The 24,950-nt window shown below is 57.2% G+C and overlaps 1 protein-coding gene across 1 annotated transcript in view; it reads left to right on the top strand.

Annotated features, from left to right (window-relative positions):
• SUMF1 (sulfatase modifying factor 1) overlaps nt 1-15,784 on the top strand; it is a 52,932-nt gene extending 37,148 nt beyond the window's left edge. The window contains exons 8-9 of the mRNA XM_066351286.1: nt 5,726-5,785; nt 14,718-15,784. Of these exons, the coding sequence (XP_066207383.1) occupies nt 5,726-5,785; nt 14,718-14,828 (171 nt within the window). The 3' untranslated portion in view covers nt 14,829-15,784. The remainder of the gene's footprint in view (nt 1-5,725; nt 5,786-14,717) is intronic.
• The last annotated feature ends 9,166 nt before the right edge of the window (nt 15,785-24,950 follow it).

Raw genomic sequence — 24,950 nt, 5'->3', positions numbered from 1 at the left:
AATTAGTCTTAGCTGATTTCTTTCTTTCTCTTTTTAACATGTAATGATCAAATGTTCTAAAAGCTCAGAAAGGTCCAGAAAATAGTAAAGCATACACCTGCGTGCCCACCCCTGAGGTTGCACGTGTTGTCACAGGTTACCGGGTGCCCGTATCTCTTTTAACCAAAGGAAATGACAAACCCTGCTCCAGTCCGCACTCGGCATTGTCCGTGTTTTTATTTACGCCGTCCCGGTTGGTACTGGCTCACTGCGGGTTTTAGTTGCCGTGTCTGACGCCTGCGTCTGACGTCTTGGGTAACCCCCTGCCCAGTGCCCTCCTGATGTCACCTCTGGTCCCCCGTACGCCTGGTTACTCCTGACTGAGCGCCAGCCAGTGTATGGGATACGATTGTCTGAGATCTGGAAGGTGTGCTCTGTCCCTAGAGAGGGTTTGCCTTTGCTTCTGGAAACTTCCCCGTCAGGTTCGCTTATTTCTAACAGGAGCTGGGACGGCTTGAGGCGGAGCTTCCGCTCCCGTGAGGGTCGGTCCGGGTGCTGGCCGACAGTCTGTGGGGTGTACGTTAGCTCTTCCTCCCTGGGTGCCCGAATTCCAACTCCGTGTCTCCTCCGGCCACGCGTCTGTGGAAGGTTCTGTCAGCTTCTCCCCTGTAGCCGCCGCCGCCCGGCCGGATCAGCGGGCCTCCAGGGCGAGCGCCCACCCCTGGGCGTCCCTTCCCTCTGGGAGCCCGGCCTTGCGGCTCCTGTCCGCCCTGCCGCTCTCACCTGGGCTGTTTCAGACTGTTTCCTTCGAGGACTTCGTGTGTCTGCCTGCCCTCCCCGGTGGACGCCAGGGCCCGGTGGAGGACCAGGGACGTGCCCGGAGGTCCCACAGTAAAGCCCGTCCTAGGTTTGTAGAATGAGGGAGGTTTGGTCACCGTGTACACTCCAGGTATTTCAAAAGCAAAGGGTAGTTAGGAGCACACGTTCTCAGGGAAAGTTTTGAACCAAAATATCCTTGTGATCAGTAAACATGCCAGCGCAGAACCAACCTCTTCAGTGTTGCACATTTATATTAGCTCCAAGACTAACTTACGGTGGCAGGTCGTCCCAACATGTCCCTGGAGAGCTGGGGACACGTCCTTGTCCTGTGAGCAAAGGCTGGTCAGGGAGCAGCTCTTCCCTACCCAGCGACTTCCGGGCAGCAGAAGTGAGTCATTGGCATTTGCTTTATTGGGCAGATGCTGGTGACATAGCCGTGTGCTTTGTACACACAGGTCTGGGGAAGGCTGCAGTGTTTGTTTGGAGCGAGGGTCAGTTTGGTCTTAGCTGGCTGGAGGTAGGGGGCATGTGCGTGCGTGCATATGCATGTGTGCACGTGTGCGTGTTCGGAAGCGGCTTAGTGCGCTCAGTAGGAGGGTGGGTGGAGCTCACGCAGCGTCCTGACTGCCCGCCCCCGCCTCTCCCCTCCCCACCCCCGCGGTACCGCGCAGACCTCCCCACGGGTGATGCGACAGGCTGGAGGGATGGTACCATTTTCCCGCTCTATCTGAAAGGGACACGCTTCCAATAGGGCAGCTTTTTTCTTTCTTTCTAAGGGAAGGAACTCCAGGCTTGGAATTAGTCACAGTGACTTGACATTTAAAAGTAAAAATCTTTCTCAGCTTGGGATATATCAATATCTTAATCTACACATTGGGAATAATTATACCCAGCTCATGAAATTATTGGGAGTATGTTCAGGGAAATGGTTTTCTGTTCTCCCTAAGGGAGGATGGAGGTCTTCCTGGAGGAAGAGGTAATGTTTATCCATTGCCGCTGTTCTCCGTGGTTCAGGAGCAAGGTTGGTCGTCCCACAGGAAGGAGCTGTTGAGAAACAGACAAAAGGTTGAATGTCGATGGCTTAGATGTTTAGGTCCTGCTAACACATTTCCAAACACGTTGTTTCAACACGTGTTTCTCACTGGAATCCCAGTCGCTGTCTGGAAGATGGTAAAAATTCTGTTTGTTTCTACTTCTCCACGCAGCCATTGAGTCTGTCCGAGCAAACAGAGCGGGGCACCCGCGGGGCCCGCGGCTCTCTCAGTGCTGAGGGTCAGAGGCAGGGTGACCCCCAGCCCCCACGGCAGGAACCCCTCCTCTGATGCCCCCACAGCTGTGTCCCGCAGCCTGTGGCTCACAGTCCCGGGGGAGTCAGCCCTCCCTCACCTGGGGCACTGTGTTAGCGGATGACCTCGCTGCCGACCAGAGCACCCACCCCCAGCCTCAGCTCTGGTCGGCTGGAGAGAACACCGCATATTCTGTCCGTCCTGTGCACCAGAGCTCTGCAGACCCTGACGGCAAGCACAGCTGAGCCCCGTGTCTCGCTCCGTCTGGGTCACGTCCCTGTGCCCTCGCTGCACCTTGGGCAGCTGGGTTTCCAGCCCTGGGCGACCCCGGCCCCATTCCTGTGAATAATGCGAGTGAAGAGCAGCCTCCTTTCCGAATGGGCACCCATCTCCGTGTGCCACCTTCGGGACGTGCCCCGGCCGAGGCCAAGGGAAGTGGCTGTCCCCTCGTCCCCATCCCCGGTGCCCAGAGTGTCGGCGGGGGAGAGTGAGCCCTGGAGCCCGGGCGAGCTGGGTGAGGCCAAGGGAAGTGGCTGTCCCCTCGTCCCCTTCCCCGGTGCCCAGAGTGTCGGGGGAGAGTGAGCCCTGGAGCCTGGGCGAGCTGGGTGAGGCCAAGGGAAGTGGCTGTCCCTGCCGTCCCCTTCCCCGTCTGGAGCCTGGGCGAGCTGGGTTTGCTTCCAGGTGTGCGACCTTGTGCAAGTCACGCAGCTACTCAGGACGCAGCCTGTCTCTCAGAGCTGCTGTGAGCACAGCGTGGGGCCAGGAGCAGGCTCGCCTGCCCGGCTGCTGCTCTCCTGTGCCCGTCGGTGCCCACGCAGCTCCTGCCACACTGAGACCGCCACCGTGAGCAGAGCACGGGCAGTGTCTCTTGGCTGGCTCCTCCTGCCTGTGGCCAAATACACCTTCCCTTCTCCTCACATTTGTTGATTTTAGGCTGTCTCCTAAATATTGTCGTTAAGCGGCTATTTTTTATGCAACTTTTTTTAAACAGTAGTTTCCCAGAAAATTCTGGCGTTTTGTCCTGTGTTTGGTAGCTCTGTGTGAAGCTTCACACGGAGCCTGTGTAGCCCCCCCGTGAGATTTGGTTCTTACGGGTCCGAGGAGAGACAGCAGCCGCTGTGGGCATCGGCACGGTCCTCTGCCGCGGGCTTTCCCTCCGGCCCACGCGTAACGGCCAGCTCTGTGTTTGTCGTGGACACATGACGGGACCAGGCCCGGGTCCCTGAGCAGGCAGCTGGCTGGGCTGCATGGCGCTGTGGCCCCGGCAGAGCGATGGCCCTCTGTGCCGTACCACTCGGGTGCCTTAGTCACATCGTCGGTCGTGGGCTTGGCTCGCTGACAGTGGTGACAGAGGGGGGCCGTTTCGTTTGCACTCCTTCCTGTGGGCCCATCGCTGCCCCTTGCTGTCCAGCTAACTGGACAGAAGACTCCATCCTGCAGGACCGCAGGTGCCGGGAGAGACGTACTCAGGATGGAGACCGCCCTCCGGCCCACGTAGCCCAGGGCACAGAGAGGGGCCCGGTGCGGGGTCAGCCTGGAGGGCAGGGCGGTGTGGCTACACGGGGTCCACGTAGCCCAGCGCACAGAGAGGGGCCCGGCGCAGGGTCAGCCTGGAGGGCAGGGCGGTGTGGCTACGCATGGTCCACGTAGCCCAGGGCACAGAGAGGGGCCCGGTGCGGGGTCAGCCTGGAGGGCAGGGCGGTGTGGCTACACGGGGTCCACGTAGCCCAGCGCACAGAGAGGGGCCCGGTGCGGGGTCAGCCTGGAGGGCAGAGCGGTGTGGCTACACGGGGTCCACGTAGCCCAGCGCACAGAGAGGGGCCCGGCACAGGGTCAGCCTGGAGGGCAGAGTGGCGTGGCTACGCGGGGTCCAGCTCCGTCTCTCCTGGAGCGGTGCCCTCAGCACACGCCGATGCTCCGGCAGGCGAGGGTGCCCGCAGTCCTCACGGTCAGTGAAGCTGGGCTCCCTGCCAGCGCGCCCGCCTGTAACCGGAGCAAGTTCCCAGTGTGACAGCAGGCTGTGGACACCGTGGCCAGTGTCTGGGTCTGGGACTGTGTCTAAACACCCAGACATCTCAGGAAATATGCACTGCTGCCCACAGTCCAGTCAGCGCGTTAGCCAGGGAACGTGTCCTGTGACTTCTGTCACTTGGGTTCGACCTTTGCTGAGCACCGAGTGCAAAGGTGGGAGGGTTGTTCTGACAACTCGTGTCCAGTGAACAGAGTGGGCAGCTGTTGGCGAGCTGACTTCTTGTTATGACAAAGGAAAAGCCAAGGTCCTTGTCCCCTCGCTTCCCGATTGGCTCTGGTGTAGCAGTCACTGGTCCCTGTGGATGCGGCCGCTGCCCCTGCCCCCACCCTCCTGGTGTAGCAGTCACTGGTCCCTGTGGATGCTGCCCCTGCCCCTGCCCTCCTGGTGTAGCAGTCACTGGTCCCTGTGGATGCTGCCGCTGCCCCTGCCCTCCTGGTGTAGCAGTCACTGGTCCCTGTGGATGCTGCCCCTGCCCCTGCCCCCACCCTCCTGGTGTAGCAGTCACTGGTCCCTGTGGGTGCTGCCCCTGCCCCTGCCCCCACCCTCCTGGTGTAGCAGTCACTGGTCCCTGTGGATGCTGCCGCTGCCCCTGCCCCCACCCTCCTGGTGTAGCAGTCACTGGTCCCTGTGGATGCTGCCCCTGCCCCTGCCCCCACCCTCCTGGTGTAGCAGTCACTGGTCCCTGTGGATGCTGCCCCTGCCCCCACCCTCCTGGTGTAGTAGTCACTGGTCCCTGTGGATGCTGCCGCTGCCCCTGCCCCCACCCTCCTGGTGTAGCAGTCACTGGTCCCTGTGGATGCTGCCGCTGCCCCCACCCTCCTGGTGTAGCAGTCACTGGTCCCTGTGGATGCTGCCCCTGCCCCCGCCCTCCTGGTGTAGCAGTCACTGGTCCCTGTGGATGCTGCCCCTGCTCCCACCCTCCTGGTGTAGCAGTCACTGGTCCCTGTGGATGCTGCCCCTGCCCCCGCCCTCCTGGTGTAGCAGTCACTGGTCCCTGTGGATGCTGCCCCTGCCCCCACCCTCCTGGTGTAGCAGTCACTGGTCCCTGTGGGTGCTGCCCCTGCCCCTGCCCCCACCCTCCTGGGGTAGCAGTCACTGGTCCCTGTGGATGCTGCCCCTGCCCCTGCCCCCACCCTCCTGGTGTAGCAGTCACTGGTCCCTGTGGATGCTGCCCCTGCCCCTGCCCCCACCCTCCTGGGGTAGCAGTCACTGGTCCCTGTGGATGCTGCCCCTGCCCCCACCCTCCTGGTGTAGCAGTCACTGGTCCCTGTGGATGCTGCCCCTGCCCCCACCCTCCTGGTGTAGCAGTCACTGGTCCCTGTGGATGCGGCCCCTGCCCCCGCCCTCCTGGGGTAGCAGTCACTGGTCCCTGTGGATGCGGCCGCTGCCCCTGCCCCCGCCCTCCTGGTGTAGCAGTCACTGGTCCCTGTGGATGCTGCCGCTGCCCCTGCTCCCGCCCTCCTGGCCCCCGGAGTACCAGGACGTGGTCCCAGGCTGTCCCTGGATCCCTGTCTGCCACTCGCGTCACCTGCCTCTGACGGACTTGTCCCACTGTGGGGGGGGGGCAGCTGTGCTCTCTGGACTCACAAGTGCTCTTCTTCCTCCGCAGAAAGGCCCCCCCTCCGGGAAAGACCGGGTGAAGAAAGGTGGCTCCTACATGTGCCACAAGGTGAGTCCAGTCACCGAGCTCCAATCTGTGTTCTGACAGCATGTGCGTGGTCCATGGTGAGTGAGCGTCAGCCCCACAGTGTCCCATGCTTCGGCTGACATGGACCTAACGCCACTGCAACCAGGGGAAAGGTCGGTTCCTCACGCCAAGCTCGGGCCCGGGCCCGGGGAGAAGGGGCACAGGGCTGAGGTTGAGAATGACCTGTTGTCAGCCAGCTCCCATCTGTTGACTCTTGACCCTCTGAGAGACCCCCGTGGTCCCACAAACCAGGACCTGATGTGCACCTTCTCCAGCCTGTAAGTCTGGAAGCCCGCCTGCAATTGGTTCAGATCTGGTGTCGAGATCAGGTGCGAGTTATGAGGGGGTGGGTCTGGGGTCCGGGCTGGGCCTCCGAGCGTTCGGGGGGTAGAGGGGGTGCTGCTGAGACAGCGCCACCCTCCGACGGGGTTCATGGCCGAGTGTCTGGGCTCGGGTCGTCGCCCGGGCTCGGAGTTTTATGAGTAGCCGTTTTAAGGAGTTGGGAAGTCGATGAGCACTTCTCTCCCCTTTTCTTTGGATTACGTATCTCAGTGCCTCCAGCACCCGCCCCCGTTCTCCTGCCCCTGTGCAAAGAGGCCGTTCTGCAGAGTCTCACCACAGGGAGTGTCCTTCCCCGGGCAGTTCCGTCAGCGCTGGCGCTGAGACTCGGAACCAGCTAGAATGGCTGCAGATTAAGTTACCAACGACGTGGGGGCAGCTGGTCAGACTCTGCTTTCCAACCCGATCCTCAGCCCTCACTGCACGTGAGAATCTTTGGGAATCTCTAAAAGAAACTGAGGCCTCTTTCCCCTCTCACCTCATTCCGATTAGATTTTCCTGGAGAGTGACCTGGGCATCAGGGTTTTAAAGCCCTCGCGGTGACAATGACGTATAGCACAGCTCGGGAGCTGCTGCTGCAGGGTCTCTTGAGGCCATGTGCACACGCGTGTTTGTGGGTGCGCGTGTCTCCTGCGTTTCTGAGGGTCCCTAGTCCAGTGTTTTAGGGGGCCTCATGGAGTGGAGTTCACTTCAGGGTTTACACTTACATTTATAAGAAGATGTTGACAGATTTATCTCCAAAAGTCTAATTTTAATTTTAAATTAAAAGCATTGTCCCGGGTCATCCCAGTCATTTTAAATATCGATGCACACATCCGTCTCTGATCCCGGATTTTTTTTTTTTTTTTTCATTTTTCTGAAGCTGGAAACAGGGAGAGACAGTCAGACAGACTCCCGCATGCGCCCCACCGGGATCCACCCGGCACGCCCACCAGGGGCGACACTCTGCCCACCAGGGGGCGATGCTCTGCCCATCCTGGGCGTTGCCATGTTGCGACCAGAGCCACTCTAGCGCCTGGGGCAGAGGCCACAGAGCCATCCCCAGCGCCCGGGCCATCTTTGCTCCAATGGAGCCTTGGCTGCGGGAGGGGAAGAGAGAGACAGAGAGGAAGGCGCGGTGGAGGGGTGGAGAAGCAAATGGGCGCTTCTCCTGTGTGCCCTGGCCGGGAATCGAACCCGGGTCCTCCACACGCTAGGCCGACGCTCTACCGCTGAGCCAACCGGCCAGGGCTCGCGGATTTTTTATTTTCTCTGATTCATACTGTTACTGCACGAGTATCTGACCCCTCTTGTTGGGGAACCAGACTTCTGTGAAGGACGGGTGACTCTCTCTTTGCATGAAAGTATCTCAGAACCGTAATTGCCGCCCATCATGGCTGACATATGGCGCTCTTCTTAATTGGAAATCCATTTACTCTGTATGAACTGAGGGCCAGAACATTTTTTTCTCAAGAAACAGTGGAGAAAATGAAGCTTGTAAAAAAAAAAAACAACAAAAGACAATTTAAGCATAACACTAAAATACCCCAATACCAATACCATGCCTATGACTGTGTCTACTTTGACATAGCAATTTTTTATGCTTATTTTAAATCTGTATTCTTTTAGCCTTCCTAGTTTATCCTTTCAAAAGATATTATAACTTAATGGGTGTTTTTAATAGACACATTTAAGTGATACAGTTGTATATTTATCTCCTGCCCTGCAACCTTGTTAAACTCATATTAATAATGCTTTTATAGGTTGTATTGGATTTTTTTTGTGTGTGTAGGTGGTGAATGTAGACAATTTAACCTCTTTCCTTTTAATCTGGATATCTTTAATTATTTTTTCTTGCTGTACTGCATGGTCTATAGCAGTGGTGGTCAACCTGGTCCCTACCGCCCACTAGGGGGCGCTCCAGCTTTCATGGTGGGCGGTAGCGGAGCAACCAAAGTATAAATAAAAAGATAGATTTAACTATAGTAAGTTGTTTTATAAAGATTTATTCTGCCAAACAGCAAAAATCCGACATAAAGTACTTGGTAAGTAATTATTATTATATGCTTTAACTTGCTGTAATTCTGCTTTATAAGTTTTATAAAGTAAAGTTACTTCCCTACTTTATAAATCACCATTACTGTGGTGATTTATAACCGGTGACCATTCTAACCAGTGGGCAGTTAGAAAATGTTACTACTCACAGAGATACAGAAGTGGGCGGTGGGTATAAAAAGGTTGACTACCCTGCTCTAGAGCCTCCACTGTAGTGTTGAATAGAAGTGGTAAGAACAGACATTCTTATCTCATTCTTGAGGCAAGAATCTTAGGTTACTATTTCAACTTTGCACAATTAAATTTGATACTAGCTGTAGTGTTTTCAAAGATAGCCTTTATCTGCTTGAGGAAGATTCCTTCTATTTCTAGTCTTTCTTTACTGGGAACGGATGTGTGTTTTGTTTTTTTTGTGTGTTTTTTTTTTGGTTTTTGCCAGGTGCTTTTTCTGTAGCTGTTGAGATGTTTGTGTGGTTTTTCTTTTTCAGTCAATATGGTGAATTCCACTCATTGATTTTAGGTTTTCAAATGTTAAAACTATTCTTGCCTTCCTGGAATACCTCCACTTAGTTACGATGTACCAACTACCTTTGGATAACCTTTCGGGTCCTTTGCTGACCATGTTCAGCATTTTCGCATTGATGCTCACGATGGGTGTTGGCTTGTTCTCTTTTCTTGTCTGGGTTGGTGTCAGCGTTTTGCTGGCTTGATGGAGCGAAAGGGAAAATACTGTCTTGTCTTTAGTTTCCCGGAGGAGTTCATGTAGAATTAGCTGTTTCTCCCTTAAACACCTTATTTGATAGCTCACCTGAAGGGAGTGATTTGGGCCTAGAGCTGTAACTATAAATTTAATGTAGTTAATAGCTGCAGGGTTATGCAGATTATCTGTTTCTTCTTGATTAGTATCTGGGAGTTTTGTCTTTCAAGGGACTGGTTCATCTCATCTGACATCCTCTCTGCCTTCTTATTAGCTAAGAAGAAAGAGTGTTGTCATGCATTTTGAAAAAGAAAAACCATGTTGCTTTGAAGGTGGCTTACTTTTGACCATGGGCCAGGGCCAGCGTGCACACGTCAAGGCAGCTCTGATGGTCAGTCGTAACCTTTGACAGTCCATCCAGCGTGCAGCGCCAGTAAGGAGAAGAGGGCACAGAGGGGACACGGAGGCCACGTGGCATCCGGCGAGGGTCCCGGCCGGAGTGGGCCGGAGTGGGCTGGGGGGCCAGGCCCACCAGTATCAGCCGGGGGGCCTCAGCTCACCGTGAGCATCCCTGTGCCTCAGGTGTTCTCCAGGTGGACCAGCCAGACGCGAATCACACCTGCCCCCTGAGGCCGGGAGGGTGAGGCGCATTAGCACCTGCCCCCTGAGGCCGGGAGGGTGAGGCGCATTAGCACGTGTGAAGTCTCTGGAGCAGCTGGCGTAGTAAGGACTCGGGAAAGGCTGGTTGTTGTTCTTGAACGCTGTTAACTGCAGCCCTGCGGGGGTCTTGTGCTCAGCCCACAGCCTGGAGGGAATGCTCACCTGCCCGACGCTCGATGCCAAGGTCACTGGCAAAAGGCTCCCGTGCCCGTGGCGGGAGCAACAACGGGGCCCCCGAGAAGCCCGGGGTCTGCTGTGGGATTTTCCCGGAGATTTTGTTTCTAACGAGCTACAGTGACCCCACAGCTGAGCTTTCCTTTCTCCCCGACAGTGTTCCTCTCGTAGGAAACTGCGTTTTTGTCCCGCTAGACGTCAGAGCCCCGAGGCTGGTAGGTCATTATCTGAAATGGATGTTCCTGAGTCTAGGATCACATTCTTAGCCCAGATACGGAGATCTATTTCACGCAGTAATTAGTCGTTTTGATGAAATGGGGCCAAACCAGGTCCTTCCCACCACCCCTGTTCTTAATTAGTAAAATGACCCACATTTCAGCCACTCGGAGATCTAGCATTGTTAATAACCATTTTTGGTGCTAAAAGTAGGCTTGGAAAAAATAAAAAAAGAACAGCGAGGACATTTAAAATCAGGCCACTTTCCTCTTTGTGTGTTCCGTTAGTGGCCCATTATCGGCATTTAAAGCGAACGGCTTGTTAGTAAACGTCTGCTGAGAGAATGAGTGCATGTGAAGCAGGTCGGCGACGGGAGCTGGCGGGGTTCGGGGTTCCTGTGCGGTGTTGGGGGTCACTCAGCACGGAGCTGCCGTGGGGTCCCACGTGGGGCTTCGTCCCTCACAGTCACTCAGGCTGACTGGGGGGGGGGGGGGGGTTAGGGGCTGCTCCACTCTAAAAGAACGGGCCTCTTTCTGTCGTCACTGATATTAAGCTTTTTGGTTTTCCAAACAAAACATTTTGATTGCACTAAAAATGAGAAAGTAAATAATAAACATAAACGTGAAAATAAAATCATTCATTTTGCTTCCTAGAAGAAAGCTATTGATCATCTTGTTCTACCCACTTTTTTTGGTGTACTTTTTTTTTTCTTCCCAAAATGGAATTATTCTGTACATACCCCGGGCTCCAGACACGGCTGTGGAACACGCCTCTCCCAGTGGCCATGGTGGGCCCAGTCCACTGTCTTGACGTCCCAGCCTCAGAATCCTCCGAACACAGTGCTCTGGGCCCACGCAGCTCCCAGTGGCCATGGTGGGCCCAGTCCACTGTCTTGACGTCCCAGCCTCAGAATCCTCCGAACACAGTGCTCTGGGCCCACGCAGCTCCCAGTGGCCATGGTGGGCCCAGTCCACCGTCTTGACGTCCCAGCCTCAGAATCCTCCGAACACAGTGCTCTGGGCCCACGCAGCTCCCAGTGGCCATGGTGGGTCCAGTCCACTGTCTTGACGTCCCAGCCTCAGAATCCTCCGAACACAGTGCTCTGGGCCCACGCCTCTCCCAGTGGCCATGGTGGGCCCAGTCCACTGTCTTGACGTCCCAGCCTCAGAATCCTCCGAACACAGTGCTCTGGGCCCACGCAGCTCCCAGTGGCCATGGTGGGCCCAGTCCACTGTCTTGACGTCCCAGCCTCAGAATCCTCCGAACACAGTGCTCTGGGCCCACGCAGCTCCCAGTGGCCATGGTGGGCCCAGTCCACTGTCTTGACGTCCCAGCCTCAGAATCCTCCGAACACAGTGCTCTGGGCCCACGCAGCTCCCCGAGCCCTGGCAGCCTGTGTTTTGCGGCATGTGGGCATCTTATTTTAAAATAGTTTGTTATGTAATTTGAGAGCTAACTTGCATATAGAAATATGCCAGCCGACAAGGACCTCCCTCTTGTGCCTTGTCCCCAGAGGCGTCCCTCAGCTGCCCGTCTGTATAGCCGATCACGTTCCCTTTGAGGTGGTCAGTGTGGGTCCACACGGTCAGTGGCGGGCAGGACTGTCCTCTTTGCAGAAGACCTGCAGGGAAGCCGCCGAATGCTCTCCGGTCAGTGAGGAGGCAGGTGGACTCAGAGAGGTCAGAGCAGACCACGTCGGTTCTGTCAAGAGCGTTGTGTCCCTTGTGAAGTAGCGGTTACAGTACCGTGCACGTGTTTGGTGGAAAGGGACGCTGGAGCATTTTGACACTGTTCCGTTCACAGCCCGTTGTCCCTGTGAGGGAGCAGTCAGCAAGGCTGCCTGGAGCGAGAGGCCAGTGCACCTGGGCTTGGGCTGAGACCGCTGCCTGGGATGTGCGGGCACCCGTTACCCACCTGCTGCCCGCTGTTGTCATGAGCCCGCTTGCTGCCCTGGCTTCCCGGCCGCCGTGTGGCACGTCCTCACCCAGGCTCGCTGGCCCTGCCTCCCTGTTTACTGTCCTCCACGCTGACCGCTGCCAGCCACAACCTGCCCTTCCGATAGCAGGTGACACTGTCTCGTTTGCGCTGTATCGCTCGTGCCTAGAACCGCACGTGCATGCGGTCACCTCTGAAATGGTCCGTGAGGAAGTGGGCCGCCTGCTGACCGGGCCTGGCCACAGCCTTGCTGTCTCCTTACCCGCCTGAACTTCTCCACGGCCGTATCCCTCAGACCATTTTCTCCACTTACACACCTTTTCTCCTTTTGAGATCCTGTAAGTCAGTGCCTCTCACTGTGGCCCACGGGCCCACGGCCTCAGCAGCCCCTAGAGGCCTGTTGGAGGTGCAGAGTGTGGGCTGCACACCGGCTGGATCGGTCTCCAGGCACGTGGTCCGGAACAGGGGTATGAGCCAGCTCTCCGGGCTCCTGTTACTACGTCAAGTCAGACCCCTGCCATCCACGGCTGTGTGGCCACGAGACCCGCTTCCTGCAGCCTTTCTGGCACACGTGGTCTTCCAAAGGGCAGCCCTCACCGGGAAGAGCAGCAGCCTCGGCGTCCTTTGACCTGCGTGTCCTGAGCGGGGTGACGTGGGTTGTGTTTCCCCGCCAGCCCGGCTCTCCCGCAGGAAGGACCATGCCGGGCTCAGCTCCCTCGGTGGACTGCCCAGCAGCCGTCAGGAAGCCCATGATGGCTTGTCATGTGCGGTGCGGTGATGGCACGGGAATGACCCCGTCCGGCTGCCCGCTGCCCCTGGGACGTGTCTCTTTCTGCTCCGGTGTGCCGTTCGCCACACGGGCCCGGAGCACGGGGCCAGGATCAGCCACGGCTGCGGCACTCGACAAGAACCGCAGCACGTAGCTTCCCAAGCGGGCCCAGCGGGCAGCCCTGTGGGGACGCAGCTTTGGAGCTGCTCGGTCTTCCTGCTTCGTCTCCCCGCTGGGTCACCTGCAGTCACGTCAGAGCTCCCAGTGCCAGCTGTGGTCCTGGTCTCAGGCACACTGTCTGTTCCCCTCCCCTCCTGCCGGCATGTGGGCAGTGTGGGCAGCGTGGCTGCAGGGAGAGCGAGGAGGTGGCTGCCTTGTCTCCCTGGGTGGAGGGTGGAGCGCCCGTCTTCCTGCCCGCGTGGGGCCGCGTGCCCCGGGGAGTCGGTGTGCCAGCTCCCAAGGTAAGTCTTACGAAGCTTAGAAACAGCCAACTTGTGTGAGAGAAAGGAGAGTAAGAATTAAGACAAAACCAAACAAGCTCTGCAGCGCTGACCGATTTACCCCGCGAATGACCTCTGCTTCTCGTGTCCCAGAGTGACCGTCCAGGTGTCCCGGTGCAGTTCTAACTCTGCCTCCTTCGCACACTGTCATCGCGGGTGACTCACCTGGCTTCTCTGGCTGTGACGATGACACGGATAACGTATGGGCGTGCCTTGCGCCACCCCTGGTGTGGACCAGGCGCTCTGTCTGCAGGTGTGCGTGTGTACATGTATGTACTCAGGTGCTGCTCCTGCAAGATACACACGCACCGTGCCACACACAGAATGCCTAGCTTTAGGAGCTGTTATAGTTAAACCCCAAAGCGGTGTGTTAAGGGTGTTTCCACAGCCTTTCCTACCCCGTACTCCTGGCCTTGCTCTTTAATTGTGGCTGGTCTGCCGGGTCTTAGATAACGTCTTACTGTTCTGAATGGTTACCATGAAGCTTCATCATCTGGGTAAATGTCAGATCTTGTTCTACTGTGCAAATAACTCTTTAGATGGCAACTGTCATATGGAAAGGGTGAGGTCAGAACACAGGTGGTGGAGTCCCTTTGACCACACTGCTGAGATTTAACACGGTGAGCTGAGCACTGAGTCAGGAAGCCGGACTCCATTCCGGCTCTGACCCGTCCGGAACTCAGGCTGCTCTGAACCTTGCCCTCCCTGCGCCGACGCCCGCACACACGTCTGGGCCTCCAGGGAGCCCTCTGATCACCGAGGACTCGCGAGTACACCCGCCTGGCACCCGTCCTCCAGACACCGGGACGGGCAGACCTCCCGGCACCATCATGCTAACTGCCTGGCGCTCGGCTGATGCCACTCCCTGGGGGAAGGGTGCAGGCTGCTGGTTCTCAAGAATGTGCTTTCTACTCTGAGAACTTCTCACTTTTCTTTCTTCTTTGGAACACTTCCGAGTTTTGCCTATGTCCCCAGTTTGCAAACTCCAAAACCCTTGTCTGACTCTCCGTCGTTTAATTCTGGTGGAGCTTGCAGGCTCTTTGAGGTCATTCGACAGGTACCTAGTGTAGGAAGTTGGAAACTCCACCCCCAAGAGAAACTCCTGCTGCTATTGGGCGCGTTGTGAACCTTCTGGGCTTCTTTCCTGGCACACGCACCTAGATTAAGATTGTGTTACCTATACAGCTTTGACCTCTGACTTTTTCTTTTAACGTTGTATCGCGAGAATTTCCTGTGTGGTTAAACATTACATAAAGGCATGATGTAACGGCTGCTTACTGGTCTGTCAGATGGATGCACCCTGAGTTATGTCACCACTGGTGGTTAATTTTTTTGACTGGTGTAAGTAGTGCCCACGCCAATGTCTGTATTCCGAGGGCGGGAGGTCGGGTAGGCTGTGGGCACTCTGAGCGTGACCCCTTCTCACAGCGTGCCTGCTGTGTGTGCAGGAGGGGTGTCTGCGGGCAGGCGCAGCTCCCGCATCGCTGGTGCTGGGGTGCGGCCTGACTCGGACGGACTGACGGACGGACGGACGGACGGGTGAGCCCTGGCGGAGCGCCCGGGAGCACTCACTTCCTTCTCCTCCCGCAGTCCTACTGCTACAGGTACCGCTGCGCCGCCCGCAGCCAGAACACGCCTGACAGCTCCGCCTCCAACCTGGGCTTCCGCTGTGCCGCCGACCGCCTGCCCACCGCCAGCTGAGCGCCAGCGAGAGGCCCCGAGGAGCCGCGTCCAGCACGCGAGGAGCCATGTCCAGCCCGCGCTCGGCTTCCAGCCGCAGGATGGGCCACCCGTGTGCAGAGACCTGAGCTGGGGTCACACCTGCCCAGCCGCCAAAGGAACCAACCCTCCGCGTGACCAAATCTCGATGTGCGCCTGCGCGCTCGCCGCGCCTCCGGACCATTGCCGTGTTTCTCTTTGCAAGTCTCTATGCGGGGGTGGGGGGTCCCCGGAGCGAGGCTTCCAGAGGCTGCCCCTACCCGGGTTCTGACCCGGGGCTGGACCCCAGGGCCCCTCGGTGACCACCTGGCCGGGACCGGGATGCACGCAGGACCTGAGGCGCTCAGTTCTGTGGGTATACCAGAGTCTATTGTGATTTCACAGGGAGAATCTACGACAGATTATTTTTGAGCTATTTTTTTTCCATGTGTGAAGCTTGGGTAATTCTAATCGTGTACAATAAGAGTTCTCTTAAGTGTTTTTTTTCAGAAAGGGAGGGTGGTGGTGGTGGCCGTAATGAGTCTTTATAGTCACATGCACTTTGTTCTTTAAAGGAAATGAGTGTCTTTAACATTGTTACGCCGACTCCGTGGGGCCTGTGAAGGTGGGTTCAAGTTCAGCTTTCTGAACACGTGGGGACGCCTGCGGGTAACTTTGTTGTGCTTTTATCTTTTAACATTAAGTGCCTTTGGCTCGGGGGCAGTTACAAGCTCCATCTCCCCCCTCCCCAAAGCCTCCAGTGAATGTGAAAGGCGTGCCAGCTCCGCCGGGAAGCCTGCTGAATCGTAGACGGAGGAGAGGGGCGGAGCCCCGGTGGGCTGCAGTGGGGCGGCCTCGTCTGGGAAGGGGGGTGGCGCTCTGTTGGCTGTGGAGGGTCAGATGCTTTGAATCACGACCACGGGAATAAACTGCTCTCTGCCGAGTCAGCGTCACTCTCATTGGCTCCTTTGTGTTTCCCTCTTAGAAAGAGAGGACCTGTGATGTGGGTGTGCTTCGCTCGCTAGAAAACCTCCCTGTGCGCCAGCTACTGGATAACGTTGCTCTGTGGGCCGCTGGTGGGGGTTTTTATTCCAAGGAGCAAGGCTGTCCCACCAGCAGCCTCGGGATGACCTTGCCTCTCCTGCCGCAGGGGAGGAGGCGATGTCCCCAGGTGGCCTGGGTTGACGGTCCCGTGACGCCTTCCCAGGTCAGGAGAGCCCCTTGTTTTAGAGTGATGGCTGCCATCCCTGTCCCCGGGACCCCATCCCGATCCCCCAGGCCCCAGAGACCACGGAGATGTCTCGACCTGTCATTCGAAAGAAGTGCTCGTCTCTGTGCTGGTGGTTCCGAAAGTCGGTTAGTAGCTCTTCAGCCGACACCAGTCGGTACTTGGTGTGTGAGCTCCTGACCTCACAGCGTCTGTCTGGGGAACAGCCCTGCCGCTGGGGTGGTCAGCGTGCGTTTCAGCCTGCCCGTGTGGGGAACAGCCCTGCCGCTGGGGTGGTCAGCGTGCGTTTCAGCCTGCCCGTGTGGGGAACAGCCCTGCCGCTGGGGAGGTCAGCGTGCGTTTCAGCCTGCCCGTGTGGGGAGCAGCCCTGCCGCTGGGGTGGTCAGCGTGCGTTTCAGCCTGCCCGTGTGGGGAACAGCCCTGCCGCTGGGGAGGTCAGCGTGCGTTTCAGCCTGCCCGTGTGGGGAACAGCCCTGCCGCTGGGGAGGTCAGCGTGCGTTTCAGCCTGCCCGTGTGGGGAACAGCCCTGCCGCTGGGGTGGTCAGCGTGCGTTTCAGCCTGCCCGTGTGGGGAACAGCCCTGCCGCTGGGTGGTCAGCGTGCGTTTCAGCCTGCCCGTGTGGGGAACAGCCCTGCCGCTGGGGAGGTCAGCGTGCGTTTCAGCCTGCCCGTGTGGGGAGCAGCCCTGCCGCTGGGGAGGTCAGCGTGCGTTTCAGCCTGCCCGTGTGGGGAACAGCCCTGCCGCTGGGGAGGTCAGCGTGCGTTTCAGCCTGCCCGTGTGGGGAACAGCCCTGCCGCTGGGGTGGTCAGCGTGCGTTTCAGCCTGCCCGTGTGGGGAGCAGCCCTGCCGCTGGGGTGGTCAGCGTGCGTTTCAGCCTGCCCGTGTGGGGAACAGCCCTGCCGCTGGGGTGGTCAGCGTGCGTTTCAGCCTGCCCGTGTGGGGAGCAGCCCTGCCGCTGGGGTGGTCAGCGTGCGTTTCAGCCTGCCCGTGTGGGGAACAGCCCTGCCGCTGGGGTGGTCAGCGTGCGTTTCAGCCTGCCCGTGTGGGGAACAGCCCTGCCGCTGGGGTGGTCAGCGTGCGTTTCAGCCTGCCCGTGTGGGGAACAGCCCTGCCGCTGGGGTGGTCAGCGTGCGTTTCAGCCTGCCCGTGTGGGGAACAGCCCTGCCGCTGGGGAGGTCAGCGTGCGTTTCAGCCTGCCCGTGTGGGGAACAGCCCTGCCGCTGGGGTGGTCAGCGTGCGTTTCAGCCTGCCCGTGTGGGGAACAGCCCTGCCGCTGGGGTGGTCAGCGTGCGTTTCAGCCTGCCCGTGTGGGGAACAGCCCTGCCGCTGGGGAGGTCAGCGTGCGTTTCAGCCTGCCCGTGTGGGGAACAGCCCTGCCGCTGGGGAGGTCAGCGTGCGTTTCAGCCTGCCCGTGTGGGGAACAGCCCTGCCGCTGGGGAGGTCAGCGTGCGTTTCAGCCTGCCCGTGTGTGGATGTAAGACGCTCCCTACAGCTTTCACCAGCCCATGATTACTTCCCAGCAAAACAAACAAATGCATTTTGCTCAGTTGAAAGAACTAATGTAGGGAATGAGGTATGTTATTCTTAAAGCTGCCACTTGCCAAGGAGAGTTTTTGTTTTCACTCATTACCTCCCACCTGCTTATATATTTTGCATGGCTGTATTTTTGCTGTGTATATTTTGGACTCTTCTATTAATTAATGTTATAACAAATTTTTTGGAGTGATTTGGCTTCATCTTTATAGAATTGCACTTTCAGCCGCAGCGTAGCGTTAGAAAAGCATTTAAGACAAAACCCTAACAAGCCCTTCATTTGAGAACCATAGTTCCAGGTTACCAACCCCAGAGAGCCCCGAACCCACAGCCAGCAGTCACCGCTGCACTGTGGAACGTGGAGTACTGACCAGGAGCGGCCGACGCGATGGTCATAGAACAACTTAATGGCTGGCTTTAATGAGTTCCTGAAAAACCTTACCTTCTGCAAAACCGCATGTGAAAAACAGGGCACCTACGGAAAAACCACCGGGGAAGACACGTGACGCTTAAACACCTTTGTAACCAGAGCGGGAACAAAAACAGTAACTCTCCGGTAAAACCAGTAGCTCCATTAAACGCCTAACGCGGCCCTTTGCAGCCAGGGCACCGCCCATCGGTCCGCTGCCGCCCTAAGCCCTGGCGCCCTAAGCCCTGGCGCCCTAAGCTCTAGCGTTTCTTCTTCTCCAGGGGCGTTTGCTTTTAATGGGGACCACTTAACATCCCAAGTACCGATCTGATCAGCTTGTTGGCCTCGGCCTCTTTATCAATAACTTCCTGGGAGGTGCGGACAGGGTCTTGGCAGCACCTTGGTCCTGCTGCTCAGCTTACCTTGTTGGTTTTGGAAGGAGCCCTTCTGTGGGGTCTGCGCTGCTGGCCCTCACTTCCTGCCCCCCCCCCCCCCCCGAGCAGGGAGGGTGCCTGAGGCCTGTTTTCACTCCCGCCTTGGTCCTCAGTGTTGGACAGTGTCCCTGAGTCCTGGACAGTGTCCCTTTACTGTCGGGTCTGTGCTGCTGGCCCTCACTTCCTGCCCCCCCACCCCCACCCCTGAGCAGGGAGGGCGCCTGAGGCCTGTTTTCACTCCCGCCTCGGTCCTCAGTGTTGGACAGTGTCCCTTTACTGTCGGGTCTGTGCTGAGAGGCTGAAGCCAGGCCTTACTTCTGTGGCAGAGACGTGTACACATGATTAGGAGGGGGTGGGGTGGGGAGTGAGGAGGTGGTGGTCAGGGGACATTGCCTTGTCGGGAACGTCAGATTAGATCAGGGCCGCAGCCCCGGCGTGGCTCAGCCTAGAGCTGAGAACGGGATGCAGATCTGCACCGGTGGGGACATGTTTCTCCTTCTCCCTCCCTGCGCCCCCCCCCCTTTTTCCATATGCCCAACCCTTCTGGAGAATCGGAGGTGCAGGTGCTGTTTGCTTAGGGGTGTTGCTTCGGGCTGGGGGGGATGTGAGGTCGCGGCTCCAAGCTACCGGCGTGGAGAAGTCTGTCTTCCGCAGGTGGACTTGACTGAGCCGTCTGCCGTCCACGGAGAACGTGGGGAGGCCTTTCTCCCACGAGAACCCGGGATTCTCGGCCTCTAGCTGATCTCCTGAAAACAGGTTGTGTTTTCAGGCTGCACGTAGAATTGTTGCCTGTGGTAAAATCCGCAGGTGACTTAGCGGAAGGGGTATATATATATTTTTTGGTATTTTCTGAACTGAGAAGTGAGGAGGCAGTCAGACAGACTCCCACATGCGTCCGACCGGGATCCACCCGGCATGCCCACCAGGGGGCGATGCTCTGCCCATCTGGGGCATCGCTCTGTTGCAACCAGAGCCATTCTAGTGCCTGAGGCAGAGGCCACAGAGCCATCCCCAGCGCCCAGGCCAACTTTGCTCCAATGGAGCCTCGGCTGCGGGAGGGGAAGAGAGAGACAGAGAGGAAGGAGGGGGGGGGGGGGGGGGGTGGAGAAGCAGATGGGCGCCTCTCCTGTGTGCCCTGGCCGGGAATCAAACCGGGACCTCCACATGCGGGGCCGATGCTCTACTGCTGAACCAACCGGCCAGGGCCATGAAAGGGGTATTTTGAAAAATACAAACAACATGGAAGTGCAGGTGATTTCTGTTCTGAGACTTCAGGAAGTTGGTACAAGAGGCTGGCGTGGGATTTACTTTTCTCTGTAACGTGCTGCGCTGCATGCAGAACTCCTTCCTTCCTTCCAACAAATATGAACCCCCCGGCTCTCCTGGGGGGCCACCCTGCGGGCTGCTGTCGGGGGGCAAGGAGGCTGCGGGCAGGCGGGGAGCGGTGGGGGGCAGGACGCTGCCCCTCGTCTGCGTGCCGCTCGCTCCAGCTGCCAGGAGGAGCCGCGTTTCCGCATCTTCCTGTGAAGTCTCCTGAGTGTTCAGTGTCTGCAGCCAGGTCCGATGTAAGAACACAGGTACAGACCTACTAAGCTGCTTCTGCAGCCCGGTTCGGCCCGGGGGTGGGGTGGGGCGGGGGGAGCATCCTCGGCCTAGATGATGCAGAGCAGATCCACTTCGTGCAGCACGACATCCCACGTGTTTCTGGTCGAGTAGGTACCAGTCAGGATCATCCGAGTGTGAGGAAGGGCGCGGGCTGGCACAGGGGCCCCATCTTACTGGGAAGTGCCCCCCCAGGCTCTCCCCCCCTCCCACACACGCTGGTCCTGCAGGGGCTACAGGGCGTTAAAGCACCATCTCCATTCACAGGAGCCTCCGTGACTAAGTTGGCAGGGTAGCCTCGGGCCCCAGCAGAAACGTCTGGTTCTTGACGACTGGTTCTGTTTTCTCCATTGAGACGTCATTCTCTGCAGTACCCCCCCCCCCCCCCCCCAGTGCAGGCCTGGTTTTTACAGGTTTGCAGGCTCCCTCAAGCTCTCAGGGAAAGTTGGCTTTTGTTGTTTCAAATGCTTAAAACCCGGTGGAAATGATTAACCCCAAGAGGCCGTGGCTCCGGAGGCCGGCAGCTCGCCAGAACACCTTCCTTCCTCTCCCTCTTGTGTTGAGACCAGGAGAGCAGGGGTCTCATTAGTTTTCGGTTGAGCAGAACCGGCGAGACGACCTCAGGTGGGCTGCCCAGCGCTGCTCTCTGAAACGGGCCCTGTTCAGGATTGGAAGGTTCCGCGGAGGAGCACCCAGGGGAGGAATTTTTCAGCTCCGGATCAGATTCTCAGATTCTCGCCTGTCCCCAAATGGTAATTGACCCCAGAGCCACCCTGCCAAGCGCCTGGCGGGGCCCTCTGCAATCAGTCACAGCGCCGAGGCCGGAAGGGGCTCCGTGCCACCGTGATGGAAGGTCCCGGAGAATTGCTGGGCCTGGGCCACGTGGGGCCGACTTTCCGTTTTCTTTGCCGAGAAAACAGAAGACGGATCAGAGCTACTTGTTTTTTCCAACATGTCAGTTTGGCATCTCATCGGGGTAACAGGAGACGCTCAGAATCAAGGCTTGGGGAGGGGGGCAGGGAGGAGGGGGACAGAACCAGCTCAGGGACTCCCAGGGGAAGAGATAAGCCCTTGTCAGTGGTGCTGATAAGAGTCCATCACCTGCGTTTGCTTTGGTGCTTGTGCAGAAGGGCCCTTTGAGACTGCTTTTTTTTTTGGAAGTCCACAATTTTCCACTGCTCCAGACACTTGCCAAATGAAAATGTTTACTTTTAAGTGACGTGAAGGAAGCCCCTGGTACTGTCTTCATTTGGCGGCAGTGGGAGTCCCTTGGATAGAGGACTCTGCCTAAGGGCTTTGCAACAGAAGGTACTCGGCGTGGGGTCCCCACCCGGCAGCCTCTGGCGGGGCGACGCGGGCGTGAACCCCACATGTCCCCGGCGCCTGCCCCCTCAGAGGCCAGTGAGAAAGGTCAGGGTCACCTTCACGAAGCAGCTCTTACTCCTGGTGGGTTTTGTCTTCATTTTGCTCTCACAGCCGTGGTTGTTCGACCTCTTCTCTTAGCTCAAAGCGTGTGCCCAGGTGACACGGCGGAATGAGGTGGAACCAGGACTCACCGTTGTGGTGACTGCTGTTCTCGCTGCTGTGCCACCGAACGGCGGTTTCCTTGTGCGTTTGGGCGGTTTCCTTGTGCGTTTGGGGCGGAGAGGAGTGGGTTGAAGAGGGGAGGCTGCTGGCAGATGAGGAGGTGGAGTGCGTTCGTGGTCACGTCAGACCCTGGAACGGGACGGTCCAGGCCCCGGTCCCTGTCATTTTGGGCAAGACACCAAACCTTTCTGTTCTTCAGATTTTGGAAATAAGTGGAAATACCTCCAGAAAAGGCAGAATCGAGTGAGGCAGGCCAGTTCCAACAGTGTGGGATGGTCTGAATGTAGAGCTTTGACCTGCGTTACGTCCGTCCCTGACTTTGAAGGTCGATGCAGTCATCATCCTCAGTGTGGTCAGGAGCCATCCAAGGTGAATGCCTGGATCTTAACCGTCTCAAAAAGCTCACCCCCCCCCCCCACCACCACAGTGCGCACCTCTTCCTGTAAGGTGCCCGTGTCTCCTTACAGAAGTGGGTGTTCTCAGGGACGAGGTGGGGAAGGCCGGGTCTGTGGGCAACACTGGTCCTCTGGCAGTGAGATCAGAAGGTGCCCTATCCGCTCGTGTGTGCCAGGCTCACGCCCGTGGGAAGGATACAGCTGATGAGGGCGCCAGAAATCACGTGTGGGCAGGGAAACAAGTGTCCTGCTGTGCCCTGCGTGTGCAACCGCGTCTGAGAAGGGATGGGAGGTGTTGGGCAGATAAAATGTATTATGCTCACTTTGTTAAAGAGGCCGTTGCCCAGGTGATATTAATGTGTGTTGGGGTGGGCTAAAGGCAGGCAGAATCCTTGTAGCCTGGGGCTTGGTTTTGGGATTAAGCCTTTCCTACCCTTTTTGGTGTAAAGTGGTACAATCCTATCATGCCTCAGAGAAGTGACTTTGTATTAAGAGACTTCCCTATTATGTATATTGGATTAAGGGTTTGGATTTCTATACTATAAAATGGGAACGGAGCGGGAGTTTGGCTCTTGGTTCCTGAGATTATCATTAGAAGAGAGAGCAGAGGAGAGCAGAGAAAGGCCACGTGGAGGAGGCCAGGAGAAGCAGCCAAGATGGTGGAGTGCTGAGTGAGATGCCAGTTTGTGTAGAGTTTGTATTTGGGATAAGGAAGGAGATGGGGAACTGAGGAGAATAAGTCTGGTGAGCTAGAAACCTTTGATTCTAGGAAACTCGGATAAGTCAGTGGCTTTGTGAGCACTGAATGTGACTGGGTTTTGGAGCCCAGTGTGTATTTTTACTTGCCCGCCGGGTGCAAGCTAGATTAAAGGCTATGGCCCACCAGTTTTTGGCTCCATGGTTTCTTTACCGACTGTCTGAATCCAATGCGAACCTGCACGGGCTGGGCGGCTGTGATGGCTGGGCTTCCCTGATATAGAGGATACCCCTGGTCTTGGTGAAACCAGGCTGCGGGCTGTGGCCCTCCGGACCCTGCTGCTCGGCTCAACGCTGGGCGTGGCTTGCGAAGACGCGGCTTCTGAGCCAACTTCTGTTCCGGAATATCTGTAAATCCTTCCTTCGGTGGGGAGGGAAAAAACCCCACCGCGTTCCCATTTGTAATTTCATCCTCATTACCGAAACCCTTTGCTTCAGGACGTAGGAGGCAAAGCGCAAGGCGGAACCACACTGATGAGCGCTGTGGGCTGTCAGCACTGTGCCTCCCTGTGAAATGGCAACTAAAATGGTTTTGTGTATAATGTCCCCCTCTAGTGGCCAGATGATGATGATGATGATTTTATGCTGTTTTTGTACAAATGCTGTCTCGAGTTGAAGAACCTTGTTATCTAAGGGTACTGTGGAAGGGTTGGTTAGCAAGGGGACTGAAAGTCTTGATTCCACAGGAAAAAAGCTGTCCTCACGTATGTGTCAGTTCCCGTCTCTAGGTTTTTAAAGAGAAGGTGCAGAGAACAGGACCTGCCCAGGGAGGTAGGTGGGTGCGGGTCCGGTCTCTCGTCTTCTCCCTCTGGTTATTTCCTGAATTTCTACTGCTTTTTAAAATAATTATTATTAGTAACTATACAAGCATCATTACCAACACCTTTATTGTTATTATTTAAGATGTTATTGATTTTAGAAAGAGAGGAAGGGAGACAGAGAGGATTATCAATTTGTTCCTCTTCTTGATGCATTCACTGGTTGTTTCTTGTGAGTGCCCTGAGGGGGATGGAACATGCAATCCCTGAGCCACCCGGCAAGGGCCAAAGATACGAATGAATATAATTTATTAAGTAATACTACAGTAGAGGGCCCAGATAATTATTTTAGTTTCCAAACTGTCTAATAAACCTGCATAAGTAACTTGTTCTTGCAACATCCATGCTTTAAAAAGGGGCATAAGAGACGAGTGCCCCCCCCCCCCCAGTGTGGATGGAATTCTAAGATTCCTGCTCCCTCTGGCGGCGTCCACGGGCCGGTGGCGTTTCCACGGTACTACCACGTGAAGAACTGAGGCGGTGCGGCGCTTCCACACCCAGCTTCACGAGCTTTGAGGGACAGCCACGTGTCCAGTGAAGGTTTCACAATTCTTTTCCTTTTAAGATTTTTGGTTGTGCCCGTGGAAGTCGTCGTTCTGGCTACAGTTTTCACTGTTGGGGGGGACTCGGTAGGGTGTTAGCAGGTGACAATCACACATGCCCCCGTCCTGCACTTCTGTTTAGAAGCGGACGAGAAGGAAGAGGCAGGCAGGAGACAGACTGAAACCAAACTGTCAGCTTTATTACCAGTGAAACAGACACTGGTTGGGAAGCGGCATGCGGCCGCAGGGGTTCCCCTGGGTCATTACGATTTGCTGCCGGTGCTAGAAAACCGAAACACAGTGGGGGAGAGACCGCTTCCCACCGGAGCCCAGGGGTCGGGTCAGGGCGGGGGTGGTGTGCCCCACGGCACCCGCACCTGGACTGCTATTTTGTTGACTTGCTGTGGCAGGCTTTCTCGTCCAAGGTCATGCTGGGTCTAGGGCGGGTGCCCCAGTCCTAGCCAGCAGGTGCACATCCCAGCCGGCGGCAGGGAGGAGGGGGCCGGTTTTGCTTATATCTCATTTTCTAGAGCATAGTTGGTGGAATCTCACTAGGAAGAGCGCCCCGTTGTTCGCTGGGCACTGGAGAAGGGGTATTGCTGGACGGCCTGTGGTCTCTGTATGCTTCTGAGAGAGGTGACCCCAGGCCTCCCCTCAGGTGTGGGCCAGCTGTGACGGGGGACCCAGGAAAGGCCAAGCAAACGCAGGCTTCCTTCCCCGTCTCTCCTGCTGAGAGGTGCGCCCCTCCCACGCCCCCCTGCCCACGCCCCTCCCACTCGCCCACGCCCCCCCCCCGCCCCTCCCCGCCCCCACGCCCACAC

The sequence above is a fragment of the Saccopteryx leptura genome, chromosome 10 (genome assembly GCF_036850995.1).
Source record: "Saccopteryx leptura isolate mSacLep1 chromosome 10, mSacLep1_pri_phased_curated, whole genome shotgun sequence".
In the NCBI taxonomy this organism is placed as follows: domain Eukaryota; kingdom Metazoa; phylum Chordata; class Mammalia; order Chiroptera; family Emballonuridae; genus Saccopteryx; species Saccopteryx leptura.
This window is presented reverse-complemented; position numbering and strand designations above follow the sequence as displayed.